The following is a 27,283-nucleotide window of genomic DNA, read 5'->3' as shown; positions in this document are numbered from 1 at the left end:
TGTCAACACTGGGAGCCAACAATCTAGGCAGCTGACTTAGAATTCTGCTACGATTGTGGTGAGTTACTTTTGGTAAACTGAAGGAGTGGCTAAGTGTAAGGCCCTCATGGGCAGAGCCATGTCTGTTTTATTGAACAATGTGTATCTCCAGTACTCAGCCTGGCACTTACACTTCACTCATATTAAACAGTGAACAGACCTGCCCAAAACTGTGACATTATAAACAGGAAGAAATTGAATGTCCCGGGATAATCTGATTCACCTGTCCCCAGTGAATTTTTTTTTCCACAAGTAATCATGGGTCATCTGCTATGTCTGAGTGTGAGGAACAATAAATACAAGAATAAGTAAAACATGCTTTTTGTCTTCAAGGCACTTATAATTTAATAAAGAAGACAAGGGAACCTCACAAAGGTCCAGAGTATGAGGCAGACTGAGCCAAGCACTCTAGGAGATGCAACTGAAGTGCCTTGGAACAGGACAGAGCTTGATTTGACTGAGAAAAAATGAGTTCACTCTGTGGAGGAAGGTCAAGTTCATAGGATGAGCAGGATACCAGAAGCAGAGAGACAGCAGAAGTGATAAGAAAATGATGCAGCCAACAGCAGAGACTGTCCTGATCACACAGGGTGTTGGCTGGGATGGATGAGTCGCCCTTCCAGTCTGGCTGGAATATGAAGTGTGAGAAGGAAGATAAATAAGACTGGGAAAGTAGGCTGGGGCGTTTTCAAAGTTGGCGTTGTTTATCTGAGGAACTGTGGATCTCAAAGGTTGGCATGATGTTAAGAGGAATAAACACATCCTTATTCCTAATCTTGAAGCAAATATATCTTTTGCCCACACAAATGAAAAGTAATGGGTAAAAAATATTCAGTGTTGGGGCTGAGGTGTAGCTTAGCGCTAATATGTGTACCTGGCACGCTCAAGTCCTTGGGTTCAGTGCCCAGTACTCCCCACTCCCCAAAAAATTGTATTTGTGCTACAAAACCTATTCCTTCAGTTCCTATCTTTTGTGCCAGCATCATTTATCCCCACCCCCTTGCATACCGACTCCATTTCTTCAGTTAAAAAGTCCTTGACATATAGAACAATCTGATACAGATAGGTCTTGTTCTGCTGCACAAAAAAAGAAAAAACCTCATAGAACATACAGGATCCCAGGGTAACAGGGGCAAAATACAGCAATTAATTGCCAAAGGCAAGTGAGTATGCTCACTTGTAATGGATAGTAAGGTCAGCAGTTAATCAGAGTAGCCCGCCTGACCTATGGTGGTGGCTAGTTGACACGGTGTTTCTAAAGGTGAAAGAGATGGACTATTAAGTCTTACATTCTCTGTATAATTGCAAGTTCTAGGTCAAATGAACAAGAGTCTAGCATGAATCACAAACTCACAGGCCCTCAGCCAACTCCTGAACTTGACTCAGTTTATAGACTTAGAATCACTTGAATGAAAGGAAGGCCAGGTCCCCTTGAGGAAGGACCCTCTCACATTGCCAACATTTTATATTATTAATTTCTCTCCCACCCTTCCCCAAAGCCCCAAAGGGATCTTTTACTAGGATGACTGTACCTTGGAGAAAAGGAAGTAGACATTTTAGGAACACTGCTTCTGAAATGACACTAATTCCAAGGCACACAAAATATCACCGTAGTCCAGAGTGATGAATGCAATTTTAGCTCATGTACATCTCACAGTGGGCCCAGTGGGTCCTGAACCCATCCTATAGCTCAGAAATGCATTGTTAGAATCACAATGCTCATCAGCTGGCATTATTACCACACTGGTCCCTGACAGTTGTTATGGTGGGAAAGGCCAAGTGGAAGCCACTAGAACTGCCTCTATCTAGAAAAATTAAGCCAAAAAAACAATACTGCATCCCTCAAGGGAGTCACAAGACGAAGACAGTGAAAGGGGTTTGAGTGATCCCTACTACATCCCCATATCCTAGGTTTAACAAGGTGGTAACTTCAATTGCAACTGCTGTACTGGAGATCAAACCCAGGGCTTTGTGTGTGCAAGGCAAGTGCTTGGCCACTCGCCAGCTGTGGTTTCACTGCTGGAGCCAATGGACACATCCTCTGGTACCTGGTACGCAGTTGTTAATCTGGCAAATGCTTTATGTTCGTATTTATCAAAAAAAGGCTACCAGAAGCAGTTTATTGGCAAGGTGAGTAATATACCTTCACTGTCTTATCTCAGGGGTCTACCAACTCTCAAGCCCATGTCATAATTCAGTTCACAGGGACCTTGATTGCCTTTCCCTTCCATAAGACATTACACTATGAAAACGTGCCGATTGGACCTATGAAGCAGGAAGTACCAATAACTCTACTGTTAAGATATTTACTTGCCAGTGAGTGGAAGATAAATCCAATAAAAATTCAGAGACCTACCACCTCAGTGGTATGTGCAGGGGTCCACCGGCGTGAGACATATGCCAATGTCCCTATTACTATGAAGGGTAAATTGTTGGATCTGGCCCTCCTACAACCAAGAAAGAGGTACATCACCTAGTGGGCCTCTTTGGATTTTGGAGGCACCATATTTTTCATCGGGATGTTACTCCAGCCAATTAACCAAGTGACCTGAAAAGCTTCTCGCTTGGAGTATGGTTCAGAACAAATGAAGGCTTTGCAATAGGTGCCAGCTGCTTGGCACCTCTGCTTCTTGGGCCTTATGACCTGGCAGGCCCCACAGTGCTTCCAAAGTGTCAGTGGCAGGCAGAGAAGCTGTGTGGACCCTGTGGCAGGCCCCTCTAACTGAATGGCAGTGCAAGTCCTTAGGATTTTGGAGCAAAGCCCTACCATTCTCTGCAGATAACTACTCTTCTCTTGAGAAACCAACAGCTCTTGGCCTGCTGATGGGTATTAGTAGAAGCTGAAAGCTTAACCATGGGTCGCCAAGTTACCATAACACCTGAGTTGCCATTCATTTCTTTGGGACAGTTCCACTTTGTGCCTATGACTCCAACTACTAACTACCTCCTCCTACTACCTTCTCTTACTCTTCAATAAACCATATGGTCATCCTACGCTCAATTGCCCTGTGATTTGCATAGAAATGTCTACTCATTCTAGCCTGTAAGGTTACTTGAAATTAAGTATCATATCTTTCCTTCAGTAGATGTCTACTGAGCACCTATAATGAGCTACAAATTGTACAACATGCTTATCTGTACATCTTTATGTGCCCACATCACTTCAAGAGCTGGGTCAGTTTGAGGACTGACAAGAATGTAGACTGGAATGGGGACAAGGTTATTCTCCTGTTGGTTTACTAAGGATACAAATGGGGTCAAGAACATTTAGTGTACTGGTGGAATGGCTCAAGTGGTAGAGGGCCAACCTGGCAAGTGTGAGGCCCTGGGTTCAAACTCCAGTACCATAAAAAAAAAAAAAAGAAAAAAAGAACACTTAGTGTTAGCGTTACAGTTCAGAGATAGAGTACATGCTACTATGTGTGGTCAAAGCCCTGGGTTCCATCCTCAGCATCAAAAAAAACCCCAGGACAAAACATAAAACACATGGTGTCAGAATGGATGTGTTTTCTGGGGACTTCCCTTTTCCTGGTAGAGGTATACTTCAAGTTTAGGATGTGTGTAGGGTGAGAAACTCAGAAGTTTGGCTCACTATCTTTTAGGCTGGTGAGAAGGTGGGGGGGAGTGGCTATCACTCAAGGTCCAGGTTTTGGGATCCTATTTCCTTGCCACATCACAAATACCTAATCTAGCTATTAATGTAATATTTTTCTCTCATTATCATTGAGTCTACTTAAGAAGTCAGTATAACCACCAGTCATGACCACCCAGAAAGACATTCAGGAAAAATTAATGAAAGAATTTAACAGCATTGTATTACTTATGAAAGCCACAGAAAAATCTGGGGCTAGGCATGAAGGTTATATGCCTATAATCCTGGCTACTCGGGAGGCGGAGATAGGAAGGACAGGAGTCCAGCCTGGGCAAAAGATAGTGAAACTACTTCAAAAATCAAGTTGGGTGTGGTGGTACATGCCTGTGGTCCCAGCTGCTCAGGAGGTGAAGGTAGGAAGGCATAGCTAGCTTCTGCAAAACAAACGCAACAGGACTGAGGACTTGGACAGGGATGGAGTGCTCACCTAGTAAGTGCAAGACCCTGAATGCTCAGGTTTGCACAGACAAAAGCTCAAGTGGTAAAGCACCTGCCTTCCAAGTTCAAGTCACAGTACTGCTCCCACCCCCCCAAAAAAAAAAACAGAACAAACTTTAATTACCTTACCTAGCTAAATGGAAATATAGTGCTAAAAACTTAAGTGACTTCTAGGATGTTCTTCCAACTCAACCATTAATCTGCTAAATGTTTCTTTGATACCGCTGATAGAGACGTCTTTTTCCTTCCCCATATGTGTTGGTATCTGTTCTTCCAATGTAAAACACTCTTGGAAAATAAACTAGTACCAACTGAGTTCATAATAAATTTTATAAGAAAAGGCTGTGATTTTCAAGTATTTGGAACAGTTTTCAGAAATAAATGACAAAAACACATACAAATACTGAAATTATTCTTTGAACCATGACCCTTAGCAGACAAAGGGAATTCTGAAGTATTTGAGTTCACCCTTTTCTGAAAGCACAAATCACTTCTAGAGCATCTCTTACATACTGAACTGACCTCTTTAAATCTTTCCTAAGTCTGATGTACTTCATCTCATAAAAATAACACAAACCACTTAAAATCATTTAAAACAAAAGGAAGAGTAAAATTGGGGATGAGAGAAAGGTCACATCTTGGAAGTAGCTTTGCAATATTCACAGCACAGTACTGGCTTCATAACCAAGCATTCTGTGCAATTGCATTATTTATGTATGGAAAGCTGCAATCATCTTCCTCTATAAAAACTAGCAAACTGGGTTGGGCACAGTGGCACACACCTGTAATTCTAGCACTTAAGAGACTGAGGCAGGAGGATCATGGGTTTGAGGGCAGGCTCAAAAAAAAAGAAAAAGGGACGTTATACTATTCAAGTACATTAACTTCATTATACTTCATATAGTTTGATACTTGGAATGAGGATGAAACAGAAAAAAAAGAACTAGCATAGAACTGTTAATAAAAAACTTTAAAAGATTAATTATCGTCAAATGAAAAATCAACCGTTAACACAAACTTCTGATTACATAAATAATTTCTATTTTTTACTAAAAACTTCAACTGTCAGAAGATTCTGATTAAAATAAAGAAAAATATAAAACTGGAACAGGAAGTAAACGTGATTATTTGGTTCATCTCGGAAGGTCTACTGGTCCACCTGCCAGCCATGCCAGTCTCCGGGTTCTCAGCGGAGTGTGACCAGTTCTTCTGAAGAGGTGGGGTGAATGGCAACTGTGTTATCAAAGTCAGCCTTCGTCGCTCCCATTTTCACTGCAACAGCAAAACCCTGCAGCATCTCATCACACCCAATTCCCTGCATGTGGATCCCAACCACCTGGAAAAAGAAAAAAGAGAGAAAAAGAAAATAATGCAGCTGAAACAGCTTGGCAGATCCTCAAAGTTAGACCAAAAGTGGACAGGTTATCTCAGAAAAAAATATTTGAACATACTTCTTCATTGTTTTATTATGTTAAATTAAAAATGTCTTATATTAATATATTAAATCCTTACAGTTACCAGGATTTCTTAGTTTCCTGTATGGCCTGTTGGTCACTGATGAGAAGCTTTAATTGGTTTTTGATCTTTCCTTCTTATTTTAATTTTTTTTTGGTGGTACTGGGGTTTGAACTTAAGGCTTCATGCTTGCTGGGCAGGCACTCTACCACTTGAGCCACTACACCAGCCCTGCCCTGCTTTGTGATGGGTTTTTTTAAGATGGGGCCTCATCAATTATTTGCCTGGGCTGGCTTTGAATTGCAATTCTCCTGATCTCTGCCTCCTGAGTGCCTGGGATTATAGGTGTGAGCCACCACTGCCTGGCTTCTCAATTTTAAAAGAAGAAAAATCTTCTTTCTAAATTAAATACTGTGAAGAATTCCAAAATATATTAAAAAAGAGATAAAAGTTTTTCCCATACCTTCTCCTCTTTGTTGGCACAAACCATTTTCATCACGCATTTCGTTTTCCTTGTGGTCACAGCATGATACATCGGCGTAAAGGTGGTTGAGTAGATCTTTATATTGTCTTTTCCATATTTATTAATGGCCTCATCTGTAATAGACATTTAAAAAAGCATTTATCAAAAAACTAAACAATTATACTGAGCTATCAAAGAGAGAGATGTCCAGAAATATGTAACCCAAATCAAACCAAGAAGTATCAAACAATACCAAAACAGCTGGGAATGGTGGCTCATGCCTGTAATTCCAGTACTCAGGACGCTGAGGCAAAAGGCTAAGGCAGGCCGGAGCTATATATCAAGATCTGGTCTCAAAAAGCCAAAAATCAAAACCAAACAAAACCTTATAAAAATAAAGACACTATACAAAATAAACAATAATGTCACCAAAGGCAAAAGAAAGGTTGAAGAATTTTGTCTCTAGATTAAAGGAGACAAGAGGTAGAAAAACTACATGTAATACATTGTCCTGAACTGAATTCTGGACTTGGGGTGGGGAAAATGTTGAAAGTGACATTTGAGCAAAATTTGCATAAGGTCTAAAATTTAGGTAGTATTATATGAATTACAGTTTATTTTTTTAATATTCAGAATTGTATCATGAAAGGAATAGCCTTGCTCTTAAGAAATATATACTGAAGTGTGTGTGTGTGTGTGTGTGTGTGTGTGTGTGTGTGTGTGTGCAGAGTAGGAATATGATAAAGCAAAAATATTAAGGACATACAGGAGTCCTTTGAACTTTTTTTTGCAACCTTTCTTTAACTTTGAAATTTTAAATAAAAGCACTAAAACAAAATCAGAGAGATAAACAGGGTAGCGTGGGGAAAAGAAACTACTCATAAAGAATTATCAACTAAGAAATAAGGAAATTGCAACTGCAATTAGAGACTAGCCAAAAAGCGGAGTAATTTGGGGGCTAAGACAGATTTAGAGGGTCGACAGAGACCTAGTGGAAAGAAGGAAGCCATCAACAGCCTTTGCTTTCACACCTACCTTCTGTGAGTCCTACTGTCCCAATAGGGGGGTGGCTGAAGACCACAGTGGGGATGTTGTCATAGTCTAATTTGGAATCTTCTTTGCATTCAAAAATTCTGTGGGCGAGTTTTCGGCCAGCAGCTATTGCAACTACAAAGAAACTTTAAAATCAGTTTTTATCTAATTGTTCCTTATAACACAGCAGAACTGTTCCACAAACCAATTATCTGACATAACATACTAGTTCTTAAAAACCTTTACACCAATGCTCATTATAATATTTAAGTTCAATAATGAAAATGTGTCAATGCCTAATGAACAGTTCAAAACTAATGGCTTATATGAACCCTGTACATTCTATTATGAAAAAAAAAGACACCGGCAAAATCTCAATCATCTGGCAGTTAATCTAATGAGAACATTAGCTTTTGGGTACAACATTTATAGAACTAGATTAACTTTGTACATTTTCATTTCTACTTTATAACCACATTTATTTCACAGTAAGACTGAACTAAAAAGTTTATTCTCCCACCTTGTACAATAAAAAATTAATAAAGTTCAGAATTAGTAGAAATAAAAAATTTTAAAAACAAAAATAATGAATTTATTCTCCTTAGCCTGTTTTTATTGTTAACTCTGTGAAAAAAAAAAGGACTGAGTCCAGTAAAAGCATCAGCTATTAATTTTATTGATTTTAAATTGACAATTTTTCCCTAAAGGAGACATAACTGATATATACATAAGAAATTTTCTTCACTGTGACCTAATTTCTTAATGTTTAAAATTCTGCTTATTTTTCTTTTGTTAAAACAACTTCCTGTCAAAGGATAACAAGACGTCAATTAGGACCAGTAAGTTCAAGAGATCTTCTGTACAACATGGAGCCCTATTGTTAATAACTGTATCGTATACTTGAATATTGCTAAAAGAGTAGATTCTAAAGTGTTCTTGCTAATGTAATATGTTAATTATCTTGGCACAGTCCTCCACAAAATATAAGCTTTTCAAAACATTGTGTGCTTCACCAGAAATATTTACGGTTTTAATTAAAAAGCAAGCTGGAGGCTTAGAGGTATAGCTAAAGTGGTAGAGTGCCTGCCAGCAAGTGTGAAACCTTGAGTTCTAACTCCAGTACTGCCAAAAAGAAAGGGAAAAAAAGAAAAAGAACAGGCATGATGGCATATACCTGTCATCCAGGCACTGGGAGCAAGAAAGAGAATTAGGAGCTCAAGATCAGTCTGGGCTACATAGTGAGACCCCATCCAAAAAAAAGGAGGGAGAGAGAGACCTTCCAAAGTGAGCTAAAATGCTTTGGGTGTGTGACAGGATAGATTTCCATCCTGAGGTAAGACCCTAGGCCATTTTGTAAAGTCTGGTGGGCAAAGAGCTAGAAATGTGCCCCTTAAGCCAGGAAGTGAGTTGAGATATAGGATGAGGGAGGGAAGGGGAAGTCAGACTTGGTTGCATCAAGACTAATCACTCATACAAGAATACTGACCTAAATTATTTCTTCCAATAGCCCCTTCCTCTGTCTCACAGAATTCTTCAAGGGTGACCTATATCGAAGGGTCATCTATATGAAAACTATAGTCTTCATTTTACTAAGTCTTTTAAGGAAAAAAGTGGCTTATTATTCAGGAAATGTTAGATGTCTAACCAACATGTGTTTCAATACATGTTTACCATTTTGAGGTCATAAAGACACTTACCATTTTCACTTTGCTGAAGTGGATTTGACTATGAAAAGTTGGATAGTTTTATACAGCACACAACACCCCCTTCCCAAGAAAGGATGATGTTATTACCTGGAGTAAGAAGAGCTTTTCCACAGACATCTCCAACTGCATAGATACCTTTGACATTGGTATTCTGGAATTCATCTACTATAATATGACCTTTCTCATCAGTTTGAATTCCCTAAAATTAAGAAGGAACATCATGTAAATACTGGGCCAGTGTACTAAAGATGGCAGATCAAAACTCTGGATCTGTCACATTTCACAGCCATACCCCTTCAGTCTGAATATCTAAGAAACCACAAGACTCAACTTCAACATGAAAAGCATTTCAAATAGGCAAATTTTGTATCCTTTGCTTAATGTAAAAAGTAAAATATTTTACCCAATTTTGAAGTGCTTTAACAGCATTTGATATTGCAATATACAAATCAAATGATCAGGAAACATGGAAAGAAATCACTCAACTATCAGACATACTACTTGGTAACACTGTGGGGTCCATTTAAAACAGTAAATAAACCAAGCCTTGTATGCACATATGAATAATAAAAGAAAAATGAAAAAAAAAAAAAAATAAAACAGTGCATTTCAACTGTTTCCATGGAAGTACTCTTCCTGGGCAGGTTAACCTGCATCTTAGGAGGGACACAGTTTGGAGCAGTCACCAAAGACACATTCCTTTGAAGTATATAATTTATCTTAAAAACTCTGGGTGTCAGTGGCTCATGCCTATAATCCTAGCTACTTAGGAGGCAGAGATAAGGAGGATTGTGGTTCGAAGTCAGCCTAGGCAAACAGTTTGCGAGACCCTATATCAAAAAAAACCCATCACAAAACAAAGGACTGGTGGAATGGCTCAAGGTGTAGGCTCTAAATTCAAGCCCCAATACTGTAAGCAAAACAAAACTCTCCAAAGCTGGGCACTGGTGGCTCACGCCTATAATCCTAACTACTTGGGAGGCAGAGATCAGGAGGATCAAGGTTTGAAGCCAAGCCAGCCTAGGAAAATAGTTTGTGAGACCCTATCTCGAAAATACCTAACAAAAAAAGAAAATACCTAACACAAAAAAGGGCTAGCAAAGTGGCTCAAGAGATAGAGCACCGACCCAGCAAGCATGAGGTCCTGAGTTCAAACTCCAGTGCCGCCAAAAAAATCAAAAACCAAAATAACTCCAAGCAAATTGTATAATCTACTCTAAAACATACTGTTTCCCATAACCACAATTTTTTCCTCTATGTTGAGTCATTTTTGCTCTAAGATACGTTGTGCTTACGTTGTGGCTTTGCACATTTCAGGTAGATATACTGCAGTGTAAGAAGGAGCGGTACAGCAGAAGGAGGAAGTATATGTATAGAACCACAGTGGTTAAGGATACAACCTTTGGAATTGGGGGTTAGCTCAGAGGTTAAGAGTACATTTTAGCATAAGAAAGTCACTCTGCTCAGAAAACTAATAGTAACGATTAATGGTAAGACATAGCCTTTTGCAGAAACGAAAAGAAGTCCACATTATAACAGAAATTAGTATTAGCACATAAATCAAAATATTACATACCACTCTAAGACTTCATCAAAAATAGAAACCTCAGGGATGGAAGTATGGCTCAAGCAGTACAGCACCTGCCTAGTAAGGGCAAAGTCCTGAGTACAACCCCCTACACACACAAATTCCTCAAAGATAAAACATTCTAAGCTGGACGTGGTGGTGCACACCTGGAACCCCAGCTGTGAGGGAGGCAGAGGCAGGAGGATAATGACTGTGAGGCCAGCCCAAGCAAAGTTAGGGAGACCCTATCTCAAAAACAAAATACAAATATAAAAGAGCTAGAAGTATGGCTCAAGTGTTAGAGTGCTTGTTTAGCAAGCCAAGGCCCTGGGTCCAATTCCCTAAGGGGAAAAAACAATCCTGTTATTGCTAACAGAATAGCACAGATAAACCATCAACAGCAAGTTAAGATTTATGGTGCTTATGCTCTAAGCCATAACCTTGCATGCCTTTTTCATGTGTTATTTTCTCTAACCCAATGAGGCAAGTGCTATTTGCATTCCCATTTGTATATGAAGCAATTAAAACTTAGACAATTAAGATGCTGTTCAAAGCAATACAAGTGATAAGTAAAAGAACTAAAGTTTAAATTTGGGTCAAACTCTGAGAACCACACCCCAAGTCACCATATTAGACTTTACTTCAAAATATCAAAAACCAAAGAACTCGGTCTGTGCACATAGCATTGGTGGAGCTGAGAGACAGTGTCACATCTGTTCCTATCCCCCAGTACTGCAATGTCCAGGATGAGGAAGACACTCAGTAATCTGGCTCAGATACTATACAGCATGGGCACAGTACAGGACTTTAAAGTTACCGTCACAGAGCAAAAAGAAGTCTGCAAGAAGGAAGCCAGTTAGGAAACCGCTAGACAATCTGGATGAGAACCCCTCCAGTTCAATCGGGGTCCTGATCCAGGGGATGATACTAGAAAGGGAAAATATTTTGAAAATATTTTGAAGCAGTGGGACTTGATCCCAAAGTGGATACATGGAAGAAGGGAAGAAAATTAAACCCACCCAAGTTTTGCATGGGAGGGGGATACAGGGCTACTAACGGATTCAAGACAGTTTGAGAAAGACCAAGTCAGCTTACCAGTTTGTTTAAATTCAGGCTCTTGGAATTTGGATCCCGTCCAATGGCCCAAAGCAGGCAGTCAACATTGGGAATGGTGGTCGAGGTGGGTTTCCTACCAGGAGCTGCAGTAACCATGTATAGTTCCAAGCCTGCTGGAGTCTTTTTAACTTCCTTGACCTATTTAACAAATAAAATGTGTTAGGTGTGTGTGGTGGGATGGGGCGGGGTTGGGGAGGAGGAAAGAAAAAAAAAAAAAGAATTTTTAACATTTACAAAAATCTTTACTGAAATCTACAGCTGAAATAGACATTTACTTGCAGCCCAGACCAATACTGGAACTCCATAGAACCAGTCCTCTTTCCTCACGCCTGTAATTTTATACTTGGGTGGATGAGATTAGGAGGATTTTGGTTCGAGGCTAGCCCGGGCAAATAGTTCATTTCCAAAATAACTAAAACAATAATGGACTGGAAGTGTGGCCAAGCAGCAGAGTACCTGCTTTGCAAGCACAAGACTCTGAGTTCAAAACCCAGTACCAGAACTGAGGGAGTGACTCAAGTGGCAGAGAACCTACCTAGAGTTCAAACCCCAGTACTGAAAAAAAAAAGAAAAAGAAAAACCCCAGTACCAGGGGAAATCTTTCCTACAATGACCAGGAACGTCAGCCGATGTTACCACCAAAATGCTCTAGCTTGAAAAAGTACTTCTAAGTGTTCTTCAAAACTGTGTTAATACTTTAAGTCATATGTCTAGGCATGGTGGCTTGGAAATGGACCATAGCAGTATCAGTAGGAAACTTGTCCCAACTGCAGTCATTGCTTCTTATACATTCAGAATCAGGAAGAGTAGTTAAGAGTCCAATAAGGAGAGCCAAGTACATAGTTATCCCTCAGTATCTGCAGGGGACTAGTTTTAGGACCTTCCACAGATATCAAAACCCATGATGCTCAAGTCCCTTAGTCCATTTTATGTAGTGGAATAGTACCTCATATAAAGTGTATATAAACGACATACATCTTGTATGCTTTAAATTATCTTCAGATTCCTTATGATATCAAATACAATGTAAGTGTCGTGTAAATAGTTGCTAGGTTGTATATTTAGGGAATAATGGTAAAATAAAAAGCCTATACATGTTCAGTACAGACTTTTTTTTTTTGTATTTTTAATCCACAGTTGGTTGAATCTGCAGATACAGACCCCATACAAACATAGGGTCAGCTGCACAGTGAGGTCCTAAGGTGATCCTGGTGGTAACCCCTATCACTAAACCAGCACTTTTTTTTTTGGTGGGACTATGGTTTGAACTCCAGGCTTCACACTTGCAAAGCAGACACTCTACCACTTGAACCACACCTCCAGTTCTAGGTCAGCAGTTTTTGCATCACAAAACATGTTCTCATTTATCACTTTACTTAACATGGTCTATGTTGAAAGAGTAGCATTTCCCTTTGGGGAAAAGGAATCACTTTTATAAAGTTAATTCTCTAGGAAAATTCTGCTAAAATTCAAGTTACTCTCTGAAGTACCCGGTAATTCTTTCCACCTACAAAATCTGAAAAGTTATGCCTTAAAAATGGATTCCATACCATTTCCTAAAAAATAAATATAAATCTGAAAAACAAGGACATGCAAAAAGGCTCCTGAGCACAAGCATCAAAGTATTAGTTCAACCACCAGGTTTCTAATCTTTTACGCCTTGACTTCATTATGTGAAATACAGCTTCTTAAGAACGGAAATAACTGGCAGTATTACAGAAGTGGAATAGTTGAGGTAAATGCAGAGCTTGTGTTTACAAAACTAATTGGGTGCTGAGGCTACAGCTCAGTGGTAAGAGAGTTTACTTAGCATGTGTGAGGCCCTTGGTTCAATTCCCAACAACGAAACACACACACACACACACACACGTAATTGGGTGAAGCCAACAGCAAAAAGTGTGATCCATGAGTGACACTTGAGGAAGGGCTCTGTGGGCCGTGAGTGCACATACCTGAGAGTACTTCAAGACCTCTACACCAGCATTCTCCAGCTCTTCAGTGCAGTTGGAACTAATCAGGGAATCAAAATTTCTAAGAACCTGCATTTAAACAGGCAGCAGAGGGATGGGTGGTGGGAAGGAAATTAAAGTTGGTTAAAGACATGCTACAAACTTGGGAGGGAAATTTCAGTCCTGTCTCATCCTTTCTCTTATGTCCTTCACTCACGCTCATATTGGGAGCAGAATTTTAATAAATCCTCTATTTTCCTACATCACCATTATATGCCTGTACTACATCTGACTTTATCAACTCCTGTTTCCTAATTAAAAAATAAAACAGATAACCAACTTTCAGACCTCTATCCTCATATTCTTTACCTTCAAGCTTGTTTCTCTTTTCCTTAAGTAGAGGCAAAAGGATCTGTAAGAGTCTGGGGCCAGCTTTCCCTCTGACATAATTTAAGGGAAGGTTCTCTAGTCTATATGACTAGAAACAACAGCTTATCCTGGGAGATATGTCTGTCATAATCCACAGACACCATATCTAAGGAAGGTCTGAGTTATTTAGAGTACTTTAGATGGAGTTACAACTGGAGAATTACCTTGGGATGGAAAAGGGCAAAAGCCAAGCAGATGTGGCTTTCTACAAGTGAACCGATTTTCCAAATGCAAGAATTATCCACTGTACTGATAAGACTGTGGCAGTTTATTTATTTATTAATTAAATTCAGGCTCACTATCCTTCTGCCTTTCTTCTTTCTTCCAATGTGCTGTATATATTCTGGTAATGCAAAATCATGTCTATGATAAAATATTATTATTCTGGACAGATCTCCCAAGAGTTAATTATATGACACAGTTCAAGCCAAAAAAAGTTCTGGGACACTGACTAAGACTCTTGTAATCTTTATTTGTCTAAGTACAGAATTATAGGGCTAGGGATGTAGTTCAGTGATAGAGTACTTGTCCAGTAAGCAAGAGGACCTGGGTTCAATCCCCAGCACTGAAAAAACATTAGAATCACAGCATTTGATTGGTTGGGGGTCTGATAAACCTGTCCCTGCTGACCTAAGTCCCAAAGGCATTAAATGATCTGGCTCAAGTCACACTCTGTTAAGGACAGCCAGCAGTGGGACCAGATTTTGGGGCCAACACTCTTGTTTCTGCCCCACCCCAGGTCTCAGAAAGCTCTAATATAGTAGGCTACAGTACAGTAGCAGAACTCAATACCCATGAACAGCAGGTACAGATAGCCAACACTTGGCCAAGCAATGACAAACACCCAGGTCACATCTAAACAGAAAGCAGTGGGTGGGCCTTTCAAAAACCTCGGCCAACTCTAGTTCTACTTCTGTACAGCCACAAAACCTCTCTAGGATTTCATTTCTTCATGTTTAAAATGAAATTCAAAAGTCACGCATGGCGGTGCACACCTATAATTCCTGCTACTCTGAGGCTGAGGCAGAAGGAGCAAGAACTCAAGCCAGCCTAACTTCCATGGTGTGACCCTGTCTCAAAATAAAATTTAAAAAAGAACTGGAGTGTAGCTCACCTATATAGTGTTTGCCTAGCATATGTGGAGTCCTGGGTTCAAGCCCCAGTATAGTAAAAATTTTTAAAAAATAAGAAAGGAAGGAAGGAGAGAAGGAGGGAAGAAGGAAGGGAGGAAAGGGGGAAAAAAAGAAATTTAAGGTGATGAGCTACAAGGTTTCCTTTAAGACAAAGAATTTAATGAATTGTTTTGACTTAGTGCTAACAATTCAAAATATCTTTTTATATGAAACTAATTTCCAGAGTTATAAAATTAGCCTGATAGAAAGTAACATTTATATTCAAGCCTGCATGTCTCCTTATTAAGATCTTCTGGTAATTACTTCATGATGAAAATACCAACCAGTTGGGTCATCTCAGAATTATCACCCTCAACCAGCAGCTTGAAGGGAAATAAAGTCTACTTAAAATAACTGGCACACAGCCCCATGTGGGACAGACCTACCGACATGACCTCCATCTACTAGCATTTAATAGCAATGTAAGAAAAAACTCTTTCTCTTAACTAAAAAGAGAAAAGTCAAGGAAAGGGAAGAGGAGAGGACAGGACTCACTTTATCATGTCGGATCATCAGCGATGTCTTAGAGCCCAGGGCGGAGAGAATCCCAGCTATCTCCACAGCAATGTAACCCGCACCCACAATGACACTGCGCCTAAGATAAAAGCAGACAGTTAACATTTTTAATAATCTGACTTTGGAATGAATTCGGATTTATAGATAAGTTGCAAAGATAGCATGATATTTCCGTGATGCCTTCGCTCAGTTTTCCTTACATTTGTCAAAACTAAGAAATTAACATTAGTACTATTGACTAGAACTCAGATTTCACCAGTTTTTCCATTTTTCTTTTTCTGTTTCAAATGTCACATTTGCAGTTTGAAGTGGGAAATGTCCCATTGTAGAAGAAGGAAATACATGTTTTAAAAGTTCCTTATCCACATTTCTTCTGAGAAGATGCAAAAACCTTTGAAACCAGAGAGGATTCCTTATGCAATGATCCTTGCTACTAAAACTAACATTGGATCTGTGGTTCTCAGCACCATTATCCTCCTATGTTGAGTATTTCTCCTATTTGAGCAAGTCATTTTACCATGTTGGATACATGTGCAAGTCATTTTACCATGTTGGATACATGTGCAAGTCATTTTACCATGTTGGATACATGTGCAGTCATTTTAACATGTTGGATACATGTGCAGTCAAATGAAACTTTCTTAAGCTCTAGTCAAATTCTTGGTGAATGTCTGAATTCACCCAATCATGAAGAAGCTCTGATTCTGGACTTTACTTCTATGCTGGATGCTAGTGGCTCAGGCCTGTAATCCTAGCTATTCAGGAGGCAGAAATCAGGAGGATCTTGGTTCAAGGCCAGCCCAGGCAAATAGTTCTTTGAGACTGTATCTCAAAAAAATCCTTCACAAAAAAAGTGCTGGTGGAGTGGTTCAAGGTGAAGAAGGCCCTGAGTTCAATCCCCAGTACTGGAAAAAAAAAAAAAAAAAAAAAAGCCTAAGGAGTAAGAATCCAGCAAGGTGAGGTGGCATACATCCGTAATTCCAGCTACTGGAGGGGGGAGGTAAGAAGATCATGAGCTTGAGACCAGCCCAAGAAAAATGTAGCAAGACCCTATCTGAAAAACAAAAGTGTGGTTCAAGTTGCAGAGTGCTTCCCTAGTGCAAGGTCCTGAGTCCAAACCCCAGTATCTGGGGGAAAAATATTCCACAGCTATTGCAGCTAGTGTCCTCAGGGTTATGTCCTCTTAAACTTCAAACATAACCCCTCCTATTGTTACAATGTCTAGGTAAGAAGCACTTAGGGAAAAGACAAAGGAAATCTTCCTCCAACATCTTCTATAGGCAAAGTACCCAGGCTGTGAGTCCTAGCTTTCAGAGAGCTCATGGTCTGGACTGAAGATAAAATAAGAACTCAAATGGCTACAAGTTCCGGGTGATGCCCCTTTTACCCTACAATCTGGAGTATGAATAAAAGTTCCAAACCTATGAAATACCTCTTCTTCTATCTCTACCTCCCTCATCCCTAAGGTATGTTGACTTCTTTTCCTTTCTGTAGGTCTTCCCTCTGCTCTTCTTTTAATCCCTCCATCTTACCTTTCTTCCCTGGACATGTACTATCTAAGTGCTAGGCACTGCACTAGATGGGATGGGTAATGGTCCCTGCCCTTGAGGAATTTCTGAAGGGAGAAACATGCCCTTGGGTTGATCAACGAGGAGGTTCAGTCAGTTCTTGCAGATCAGAAAATGCTGATTTGTTAAAGATGAATGTCTCTTACAGGGGCCAAGGAAGCAGTCCAAGCAGAGGGGACATATGAAAAGCAGACATGCAATGAAAAGCAGACATGCAACATGGCTTCTTCAGGAGATCTTGAGGAGCCTCATGCTTCCCCTCAACCTCTAGTGGCACCTTCATGCCACCTCCTGCCACCAAAGAAGCCTCTGGAAATGATCTTTCAAGCTGCCAAATCCCTCAAAACACTACTCCCCCAGAACGACTTGTGCCGCAGCCTTCCACAGCCTTCATGTTCCAACTCCATCCACCTAGAAGCCCTCTGAGGGCAGAATGGAATGATACAGCACACAGCATACGGCACCTACAGCACTTTTCCTGACTTACTTATTCATCAAAATTCTAACAATAAAGGAGTCTTGCAAGAGAAAAAAAGATTAGCTATCTCTCTCTCTCTCTTTTTTTAAGATGGTTTCACTATGTAGCCCATGGTGGCATCAAACTCACTATCCTACTGCCTAAGCCTCCCAAATGCTAGGATTATAGGTTTGTAATCGATTGCTATTATTGGGGGTTCTTTGAGAGGGAGTCTCATCTCATCATTTTGTTAAGGCTGGCCTCCAACACCTGGGCTCAAGCGATCCTCTACCGTAGCCTCCCAAACAGCTGGGACTATAGGCATGTGCTAATAGTAGCACATTACCAGTTCAACTGGTAACTTATCTTCCTGCATTTCCAGAGCCTTTGATGTGTAACATGCACAAATTTATTCATTAAGCTTATATTCATGTCAATAAGCTTATTAAATGGTTTAAAAATATCTAGTTGACAGGTAGCTATAATAAAACTTGCTTGAGAGAGAGGCTAGATTGATTTACACCATCTAAACATGATGAATCATGATCACATTTCTGGATGCATTCTCACATGTGTCATATCATTAACTCTAAAAACCAAACAGTACAGGGTGGATCATGAGGAAGAAGGCTGCTCTCTAATGCATTTCCACACTCTCACAGCAAACCCATAAAGACTCTATGCTCTTCTCAGGACTCCTCAAAGTCAGAAGACTGCATGGTCTGAAGATCTTCATGGGGCATTTTTCACTAGAGCTATGGAACTACAAAGCAGCCCTCTTGTCCTTCATTACCTGTCTGTGGCTCAGGTGAGTTAAAGTAAAGGCACATGCATTGCTCATTAGTCACTGATGATTCCTAAGAGCCTGTGTAAAAGCGTGGCTTAGAATTTTACGCTGGCTTGGCAGCAGCCACAGAACAGGCAACACATTGAGCAATACCAACCCTGGAGGGCAAGTCAGAGGAGACAGGCCAGGTGCCGAGCCACAGGGCTGCCCCTTCTGTTCATCTCTTACCATGAATGAAGGGAGGATCTCTCTAACCCAAAAAGCCTGCAATATGCAGCACCTTCCAATCAAACTAAATCTAGGTCAAAAGTTTATTACCACAAATGCTCATAAAGAACAATGGCAGTCAGGCTTGTGGTATACACCTGTAGTCCTAGCTGCTCGGGAAATTGAGGCAGGAGGGTTGTAAGATCCTAGGAATTTGAGGCGAGACACCATTCTCAAGAGAATAAGATAATGTAGAAAGTGTATTCTGTGAGGCTGATGGAGCTTTCATTTATGGAGAATCAGTTACCTTACACATATTATCACTGGATGCTAGACAAACTTATCTGTGTCCTGAACACTGCAACATTCTCTGACAAAACATGGAGGACTCTACTGAGGGGGGCTAGTGGCAACCTACTCAAGGTCAAAAAAAGAGATGTGATTTCAGCAAGTGCATATAAATGGCTAGGAGGAAGAAAAAGAGACATGTTACCTGGGTGTGGTGACTTTGGTCTATAGTCCCAGCTACTGAGGCTAAGGTGCTTGGCTCACTTGAGTCCATGAGTTTGAGACTAGTCTGGCAACGATAGCAAGAACTTGTCTCAAAAAAGAGAGAAGAGAAGAGAAGAGAAGAGAAGAGAAGAGAAGAGAAGAGAAGAGAAGAGAAAAGAGAAGAATAGATATTTCCAGAAAGCATCCCTGAGGTCAAGTCCACTTACCTAGGCAATTCTTCCAGCTGAAAAAATCCATCACTGGTTATTCCCAGACTACAGCCTATGTAGAAAAACACAATGTAGACTCACATAAGACTGCTTTCTCTTGTAAAATGAGCATATTTATGCAAGAACCAAACACTTTTTCAGTTGACACACTCTCTTTTAACAGTTTTGTTAAAGTCTCCACTTGAAAAGCTGCCAACCAAGTCTTTCCCAAGTTAAAATTTTAAAATTCTCTCTAGAAGCAGTAGTGATAGTTAAATAACTTTTAAATTTCTCTGAAGGACCAAGATCTTTTCACTTCTCATGAACAAATTCTTTGCTGGCTCTACTTTGTCCTCCAACCCCAAATGTAGGCAGGAAGCCATAGGCTGAACCTGGGCCCTCTTCTCTGCTTTTTTCTTCAAAGGTTTCATTCAACCAAACCTAACTGTGGAGGCATACAAATGCACAGTTTCAGTTTGGATTTCCAATTCCATTAATAACTTCTGCTGCACAACTCTACTTGGCTTCAGACTCAGTTCAGGGTGAGTATCCTTTATGCAAAATGTTTAGGACCAGAAGCACTTCAAATTTCATTTTTTTTAGATGTGGGAATATTTGCATATACATAATGAGATATCTTAGGGATGGGTTCACATTTAAATGTGCATAGCATGAAAGCAATAATAAAATATTTTAAAATAATTTTAGATTTGAAACAAAGTTTTATGGTGTGGAATTTTCTACTTGTGATATCATGCTGGGGCTCAAAATCTTTGGATTTTGGTGCATTGCACATTTTGGATTTTAGGATTAGGGATGCCCAATCTGCATACTTAGAATTGAATCTTAACTTTTTCTTCCGAATCATATCTCATTCTCAAATTCACCATTTCAGTGAAAGGAACCACATTTCCCCAATAATCTGGACAACACCTTTAATTGTAAACCTGTGATTCCGTCTCCCCACCCCATTACAAAATATACATCAGTCACTGAATCTCTTTACGAAATCTAAGCACAATGATTATAAGAGACATCCTGATCTCAGAGGTGATGAGTATTTTTAAAATTTGTGTCTTGGAATCAATGAGATAGAGCACCTAATGCTTCATTCTGTCTTTCCCACACAGTACTGGGGCTTGAACTCAGGGCCACGTGCTTGTGAGGTAGGCGCTCTAACACTTGAGCCATGCCCTCAGCCCTCATCCTGTCTTTTATACCCATTCTTTTTTGTAGGTCCTGGCATTAGAGCAGGAGGCTCAGTAACTATCTGCAGAACTGGACCGAGACCTTTCCAACACATTTCTGTATAAACACTAATTTAGAACCATATCCCCACCTTCAGCAGACAACTGCAACAGTTCTCCAACTGGTCTCCAACCTCTCTGTTCTCTCCCTTTCTAGTCACAGTCAGATTAGTTTCTAAAATTGTCACTTAGACCTTGTCCCTACTTCATTTATAAGCCAACCATTATTTGCCACAGTTATCATATATTTAGACATTCTTCTCTTTGGCTTGATGAGTCTTAACAATTTGGCCCTAACCCTAACCACTACTTTTCTGTCTGAAGGGAGCGATCATTACAGGGTTTTTTTGTTTGTTTCTTGGTTTTTGTTGTGCTGGGAGTCAAACCTAGGGCCTGGCACACGCGAGGTAGAGGATCTAGCACTGAGATTCACCCCAACCCATTGCAGGGTTTTCAGAATCCTTTCAATTATGCTTATGTCCAATATTCCTAACTAGATTCTAAGTTACTTGAGAAAAGTGTCCTGATATCCTTTATGGTGGGTGCGCTTTATCTTTGGGGGTCATGAACCCTTTTAAAATCTAGTAACAATTTATGGATCCCCTCTCCAAAGAGAAAAAAAAGGAAAAATGCATAAACACCAGAAATACACTCAGGATGGTCGTGAGTTTTATGAAGCTAATCCATGAAGAATACGAACAATGTATATATTATGCTCACCATCCACAAAGACCTCATAATCTTGGGGAGAAAGCCACACACTGTATTTATGAGAGGATATGGCAGTATGTTCATGATTTGACCCCGGGCCTTGGCTCTTTTGCATGTATAAAATACAAAGGCAGAGCTGGAGATGTACCTCAGCAGTGGGTTCAATCCCAAGCAGAAATAAAATAAAATGCAAAGGCAGAAATGGGCATCTCTGAGAATCTTACTAATTTAATCTTTCATAATTTCCTATGTAAGAGACAAGCACATAAAAAGGCTCAGCCAGATGTGGTGGTTCATGCCTGTAATCCTAGCACTCAAAAGGCAGAGGCAAGAAGATCAAAAGTTCAAAGTCTTCCTGGGCTAAATAGTAAGATTATGTCTAAAAAAATCCAAGGACTGGGGGTGGTTCTCAGTGGTAGAACACTTTACTAGGATGTGCGAGGCTCTGAGTCCAATCCCTAGCCCCACGAAAATGAAAAGGCTTAACTCAACTAACTAGTAAAGCTATATCCTTACAAGATTTTTCTCCTTTAAACAAATAGTTAATATATCATGTGTCTTATAAATAACAACACATCTGACAAATAGAGGCTGGAAGCAATCTATACATGCAGAGAAGGAAAGGAATGAAGACCTTGCTGATTTCTCTAGTTTATTACAGGCAATATATACAGCCCCAAGCTAGATGAAATACTTTTCTGTCCCTCACTGGCTGCCACTCAGCCAGGTAAATTTAGGTTCTGCAGAGACCCTCTCTCATGGTTTTTCCCAAGAGAAAAGTATTCTAGCTGATTCCATGACATGGCCTGTGAGGCCAAGTGCACAGTAAACCCCTCCTGATCACTGTCTATACATAATGGCCTTAGGAAAACTCACCAGGGATCTGGCTCTCTTGAGGATGCGAGGGCACACCACCTGTGGCGATCAGGATGTGAGGAGCGGTGTATTTCTTCCCATTGACCTCAACTGTGGGCTGGGGACCATCTGTGAATGCTGCATGGCCATGGATGATTTCTATGTGGGACTGGAGAAGGAATGGCATGTTATTAAGATACAACCAAAACAACCAAGACAACTCATCAGCTTTTATTTTCCACTAAAGACTTTTATTTTTGGTTTGTAGATGCTAAGACAACTTGTCATTCACATTTCTGTAGAAATCTTGACTGGTACCATACTCTGGTGAGGGGGTTGCCATTACATGCCCAATGAGCACAAGAGAAAGAAAGGTACTGTCCTGGGCCAAAACCCAGAGAGCAAAAATTATATGCAAGTTTCACTAACAGGGAAAAAAGACATCTTTGACTCCAAGACTTGAGGGAGAAAGTCTTCCCTACTCATAATGAAAAGACATTGAAAAAGTGATGTGCTTGGAGGAGTGGAAGGATAAGAAAGCAAAAAGGAGAAAAGTAAAAAAAAATCTTTGGCCAAGGGTGGGAGATTCAACACCTCTGTTTTCTTAAAACAAATGGGAAACCCGGCACCAGTGGGTCATGATGCCTGTAATCTTAGCTACTAAGGAGGCTGATCAAAGGATCAAGGTTTGAGGCCAGCCCAAGTAAACAGTTCATGAGACTCCACCTCCAAAATAACCAGGCCAAAATGGACTGGAAGAGTGGCTCAAGCAGTAGAGTACCTGCTTTGCAAAGGTAAGTTCAAACCCCAGTCCCACCACAAACAAACAAAAAAACCCAACTAGGAATAGCACAAAACTACATGATAGTGAGGTTCTATAGTAAAGACACTGAAAACTTAGATGCTAACTTTTACTGGAGGGGTGAATCAAGTGATAAGAGAATCAGCCCCACAAGTACAAAGCCCTAAGTTCAAACCTAGTACACACACACACAAAAAAAGGATCTTTTAGATGCTAACTTTCTTACTGGCATCCTCTGCACAAAGGCTCAATTTGGGGACTGCCAGCAAGCTTCAGCCAGTTGTGATACATGTCCTGGCATGCAAATGTGAGCAACTTACAAGGATAATGGAACCATGTAAATATGTACACACAAGGCAGTGTTTCAACATTTTGGAACATGTTTAGTTCTTATTTCCTCCTTCCAAATCACCCCTCCAGGCCTGTTCCTACAGGTGCCTGGCTTAATCAAGTGAATTATGATCAATGCCAAAACCTACTAGCTTCCAGAATCCTTTCTTTGGGGGTAAGGAGCTCTCAAGGTGCTGCAGGCTGACTGACAATATCATTTCCTAGGATATGAGATAGAAAGTTTCTTTTGCTGTGCAGAATTTCTGGACCAGATGTAAATAATTCCCTTAACATAGGTCACAGTAAGTTCTACTATGCACTAAGATCTGCAAGTATTTTTTAAAATGCTGATTTCTTAGTAATTTTCCTACCTGTTTTGCAAAAGAATTTTAGCTAGTTCCATTTAAAAAAGCTGATGTAGCCACGTGCTGGTGGCTCACACCTGTAATCCTAGCTACTTGGAAGGCTGAGATTGGGAGGATCAAGGTTTGAGGCCAGCCCAGGCAACAGTTTTAGAGACCGCCCCCATTTCCAAAATAACCAGAGCAATAAAATGGACCGAAGGTGTGACTGAAGTGGTAGTGCTTTCAGGACTGAAGCCCTGAGTTCAAATCACAGTCTCACCCAAAAAAAAAAAAAAAAAGTTGATGTGGGTCTAGCAGTCCTGAGATCTCTTGTAGGCAGTGCATACAGAATGTAGGCCCCTAGGACTGTAAGGTCACAAAATATCCTCCAAAAAAAAAAATCCAATTAATGATTAGAACCAATATAAAAGTATATGAAGTTAACCATCTTTAGAAGAAACTCCTCTAAAAATTAGTTTATAAACATGGCTGCTAAGGAGATATAATCAAGAGTCTGGGCTAAGGCTGTGTGGTTCAAATGGTGAGTGCCTGCCTAGCAAGCATGAGGCATTGCATTCAAACCCCAGTGCCGCACACACACTTCAAAGAGTCCACCGTTATCTAAACATAACCTAAGCTATGCAGAAATCTTAGAAAATGCAAAGTAAGGGTAGTAGGAAATATGCTGTCAGGATAAAGAAGGGCTAGATGAGGCACAATTTGTCAACGTCACCAGCATGGTCCTGGGTGGAAAATGTGTGACACGTAAGCACAACGTGAAATAGCCTCAGGAGGTGAAGGACAACATATATTTGCTGGAGGCAAACAAGTTTGCCAGTTTTCTTGATTGGACTTCATTTATTTTCTGAATGATCATTTGCTCTAAAGAGTAGATCCAGTCACCAAGGACAAAACTAGGACAAAGCTAATTTGAGAAAATGAACAATTACAGGTTTTCAGCTAGACAGTGCTCCTTATTTTGATTAGTACACTGGCCCTTCTTGTATATAAGCCAGTCTCTCATGTGTTTGACTTCTGAATTAAATGGAGGGCTAGACCTATTCAAGATGCAGTCATCAGGTGAGACCTGGTCGATGGACCTTGGCACACACTGTCTATTCTGCACAAGGAAGAGACACTGGCCTACCAAGTCAGAGGTTAACTTCAAAACTGCTCATTGAAAATAAATAATAGAAACAATAGGACATAATCAAAGGTTATATTTTTATCTGGCTAGCCCATGTTACCTACTCCAGCAGCAAAGAGCTTCTCCTTCATGTTCAAAATCCTGCATACATACCTTGGTTAGATTATTTTGATAGATGGTATTCAGACGGCTCACATAGGCATCCCGCTTCTTCTTTATAACGCTGCAATGAAACCTGAGTTAGTACTCAGAAAAAGGATGTTCCTGAACAGCCAGCTATCAACAAGAATGAACTGAGTGACTGTGAGGACAATTGTCCTTCCCTGTGTTCACCCCCTATCCCACAGGTTCTAGCCTGTTACAGGTCATGGAGAAGGTTCAGTCAGCATCCATAGCATGTAGGCCTCTTTCTGCATGGAAAACAGTGAGAGCTGCTTTGGCATGGTACCTAGTACATGGTTGCCACTCAAGACATAGTATTGGTTGAAAAATTGCATAGATTTACTATTTTTGAAAATATGGTGGCTCCAAAAGTTTATGGCAGTTACTTAAGAACTGAAAGCAGGAATTAAACAGGTAGGCGTATACCAACGCATGCAGCAGCATCATTAGCTATAAAGTAGAAGCAATCCAATGACTAGAAAAACAAACTGGAACATCATACAATGGAATACTAATTTTCAGTAAAAGCATGGCTACGAAATGGACAAAACCTTGACAATGTTATGCTCTGTGAAATAAAACCCGGCCTGAAAGGAAAAGTATTATATGATCCTATTTATATGAAATATTTAGCATAGGCTAAGTTATAGAGACAAAAAGTGAATAGAAGAACCATGGGTACCATGGAAGGGGAGAATGAGGAGTTAGTATTTAAGGGGTACAAGAGTTTCTGTTTGGGATTGCGGAGAAGTTCTTGGAAATGGATAGTGCTGATGACTGCACAAAACTGTGAATGAATTTAAATGCTAATCAATTATACACTTAAAATGGGTAAAATGCTTATTTATTTACTGAGAGAGAGAGAGAGAGAGAGAGAGAGAGAGAGAGAGAGAGTGTGTATGTGTGTTTTAACAGTGCCGGGGACTGAATACAGGGCCTTGTGTATCACAGTCAAGAGCTTTACCCCTGAGTTACATCCCCAGTCCTATGTGTAAATTTTACAACAGTAATACTCTCCCAGAAGTTTACAGCTAGATTATGAAAATACACACATTTGTAAACTGAACCTTTTAAGCACTAATACTTACTGCCAATTGAATTTACTCTCACAGCTCTGAAAGCCATAATCCACGTGATCATGCATGAATTCAGAGTGGACAGCTGTGTTCCACATTACCTATGAAAAAATAAGTACCCAAAACAGTCATGCATGAATGCTGAAGACAGAACTCATGAATGAATAGTAACCATGCAACAACAGATAAAAATACTGACCTCGAAATTAAAAACAAAACTGAACATATTAAGAAAGTTTGGAAGTTATGATCAGATGGATTTTACATTGCAGCTTCTGAGATAATCAGGAAAATTACATCTACTATTAATTTATCTACCTTGTAAATACTATAAAAGCAGAGTATTACAGGTCCAGAGTCATTCCTTTAACTATATAATTCCCACTTAAAATTTTAGATTTCTGTAAGCCTTGCCCAGTAAATGGAATGCATCTGTAACTACAGAATAGTAATTTAGAAGAAAAAGCTACGAGGTAGTTAGGGCTAAAAAGTTTAAGGTAATGGACTCCTGCTAGGTTATTCCCTTATTAGGAGGCATGGAATTAGACATCTACAAAGCGAAGGTAGAATGCACCTTCTGTGGAATGCGCTCTGCACTCCATCAAGGTCTTCTGTGCCAGCTGTTCATTAGGATAGTGAGATGGGCATTCAGAACTCCAAGTAACAAACTACCACTTTCCTCTGCCAGACAAGACACTTCAAGACCAGCCCTTTGTACTTTTCTCCCTTTACACCCAAGATGATTAAATTGATGGCTTGCTGAGACTTTTTTTTTTGAGACAAAGTCTGGCTATGTCTCCCAGCCTGGCATCAAACTCACAATCTTCTTGCCTCAGCTATCCAAAGTGCTACTAGGATTATAGATGTGCCCCCACCTCTCCATGCCTGCTGCAGATAGCTACCTATCTGCTAGATTCCTTTTTTCCCCCCAGTGCTGGGAATTGACCTCAGGCCTTGTGCATGTTAGGGAAGCACCTGACCACTAAGGTGCACCCACAGCCCTTGATTCTTAATCTTAATGCATTGGAAGATTTATCGATACCATACATAAATTGTTATGTTAATAAACATCACTTTACCTCTAGCATATGGTATCATGCTTATTTGCTTTCACTTTGTATTATTTGCCACAGTGTAGCACTGAATACCCTCTGGGGAGGGTGACTCTGTATGACTTCTTTGGGCCTTTTGGCTCAGACTGAATCAGAATGGTAGGGGCCAAGTGGGTTCTCATCCTCTGGGTTCCTTCTCTATTGCTGCTTCATGCTACCCTTTCTGATAGGAGAAGTTACTCTGGGCTTCAGGCTGCTCTGCAAAACAAGAGGCAATTACCAACTGATCCTTAAGAATACAAA

General features: G+C 40.2%; 1 protein-coding gene across 2 annotated transcripts in view; it reads right to left on the bottom strand.

Annotated features, from left to right (window-relative positions):
• Positions 1-4,441: 4,441 nt before the first annotated feature.
• The window catches only part of Gsr (glutathione-disulfide reductase), a 49,022-nt gene continuing 26,180 nt past the window's right edge, over positions 4,442-27,283 (bottom strand). For both annotated transcript variants that reach the window (XM_074054689.1, XM_020172626.2), the window contains exons 3-13: positions 25,941-26,029; positions 24,844-24,913; positions 22,089-22,236; positions 19,273-19,327; positions 15,514-15,613; positions 13,421-13,507; positions 11,448-11,606; positions 8,873-8,984; positions 7,083-7,214; positions 6,048-6,181; positions 4,442-5,465 (exon numbers count right to left, since the gene is read on the bottom strand). In XM_074054689.1, the coding sequence (XP_073910790.1) occupies positions 5,316-5,465; positions 6,048-6,181; positions 7,083-7,214; positions 8,873-8,984; positions 11,448-11,606; positions 13,421-13,507; positions 15,514-15,613; positions 19,273-19,327; positions 22,089-22,236; positions 24,844-24,913; positions 25,941-26,029 (1,236 nt within the window). In that variant the 3' untranslated portion in view covers positions 4,442-5,315. The remainder of the gene's footprint in view (positions 5,466-6,047; positions 6,182-7,082; positions 7,215-8,872; positions 8,985-11,447; positions 11,607-13,420; positions 13,508-15,513; positions 15,614-19,272; positions 19,328-22,088; positions 22,237-24,843; positions 24,914-25,940; positions 26,030-27,283) is intronic.

The sequence above is a fragment of the Castor canadensis genome, chromosome 14, assembly GCF_047511655.1.
Source record: "Castor canadensis chromosome 14, mCasCan1.hap1v2, whole genome shotgun sequence".
Classification (NCBI taxonomy): Eukaryota; Metazoa; Chordata; class Mammalia; order Rodentia; family Castoridae; genus Castor; species Castor canadensis.
This window is presented reverse-complemented; position numbering and strand designations above follow the sequence as displayed.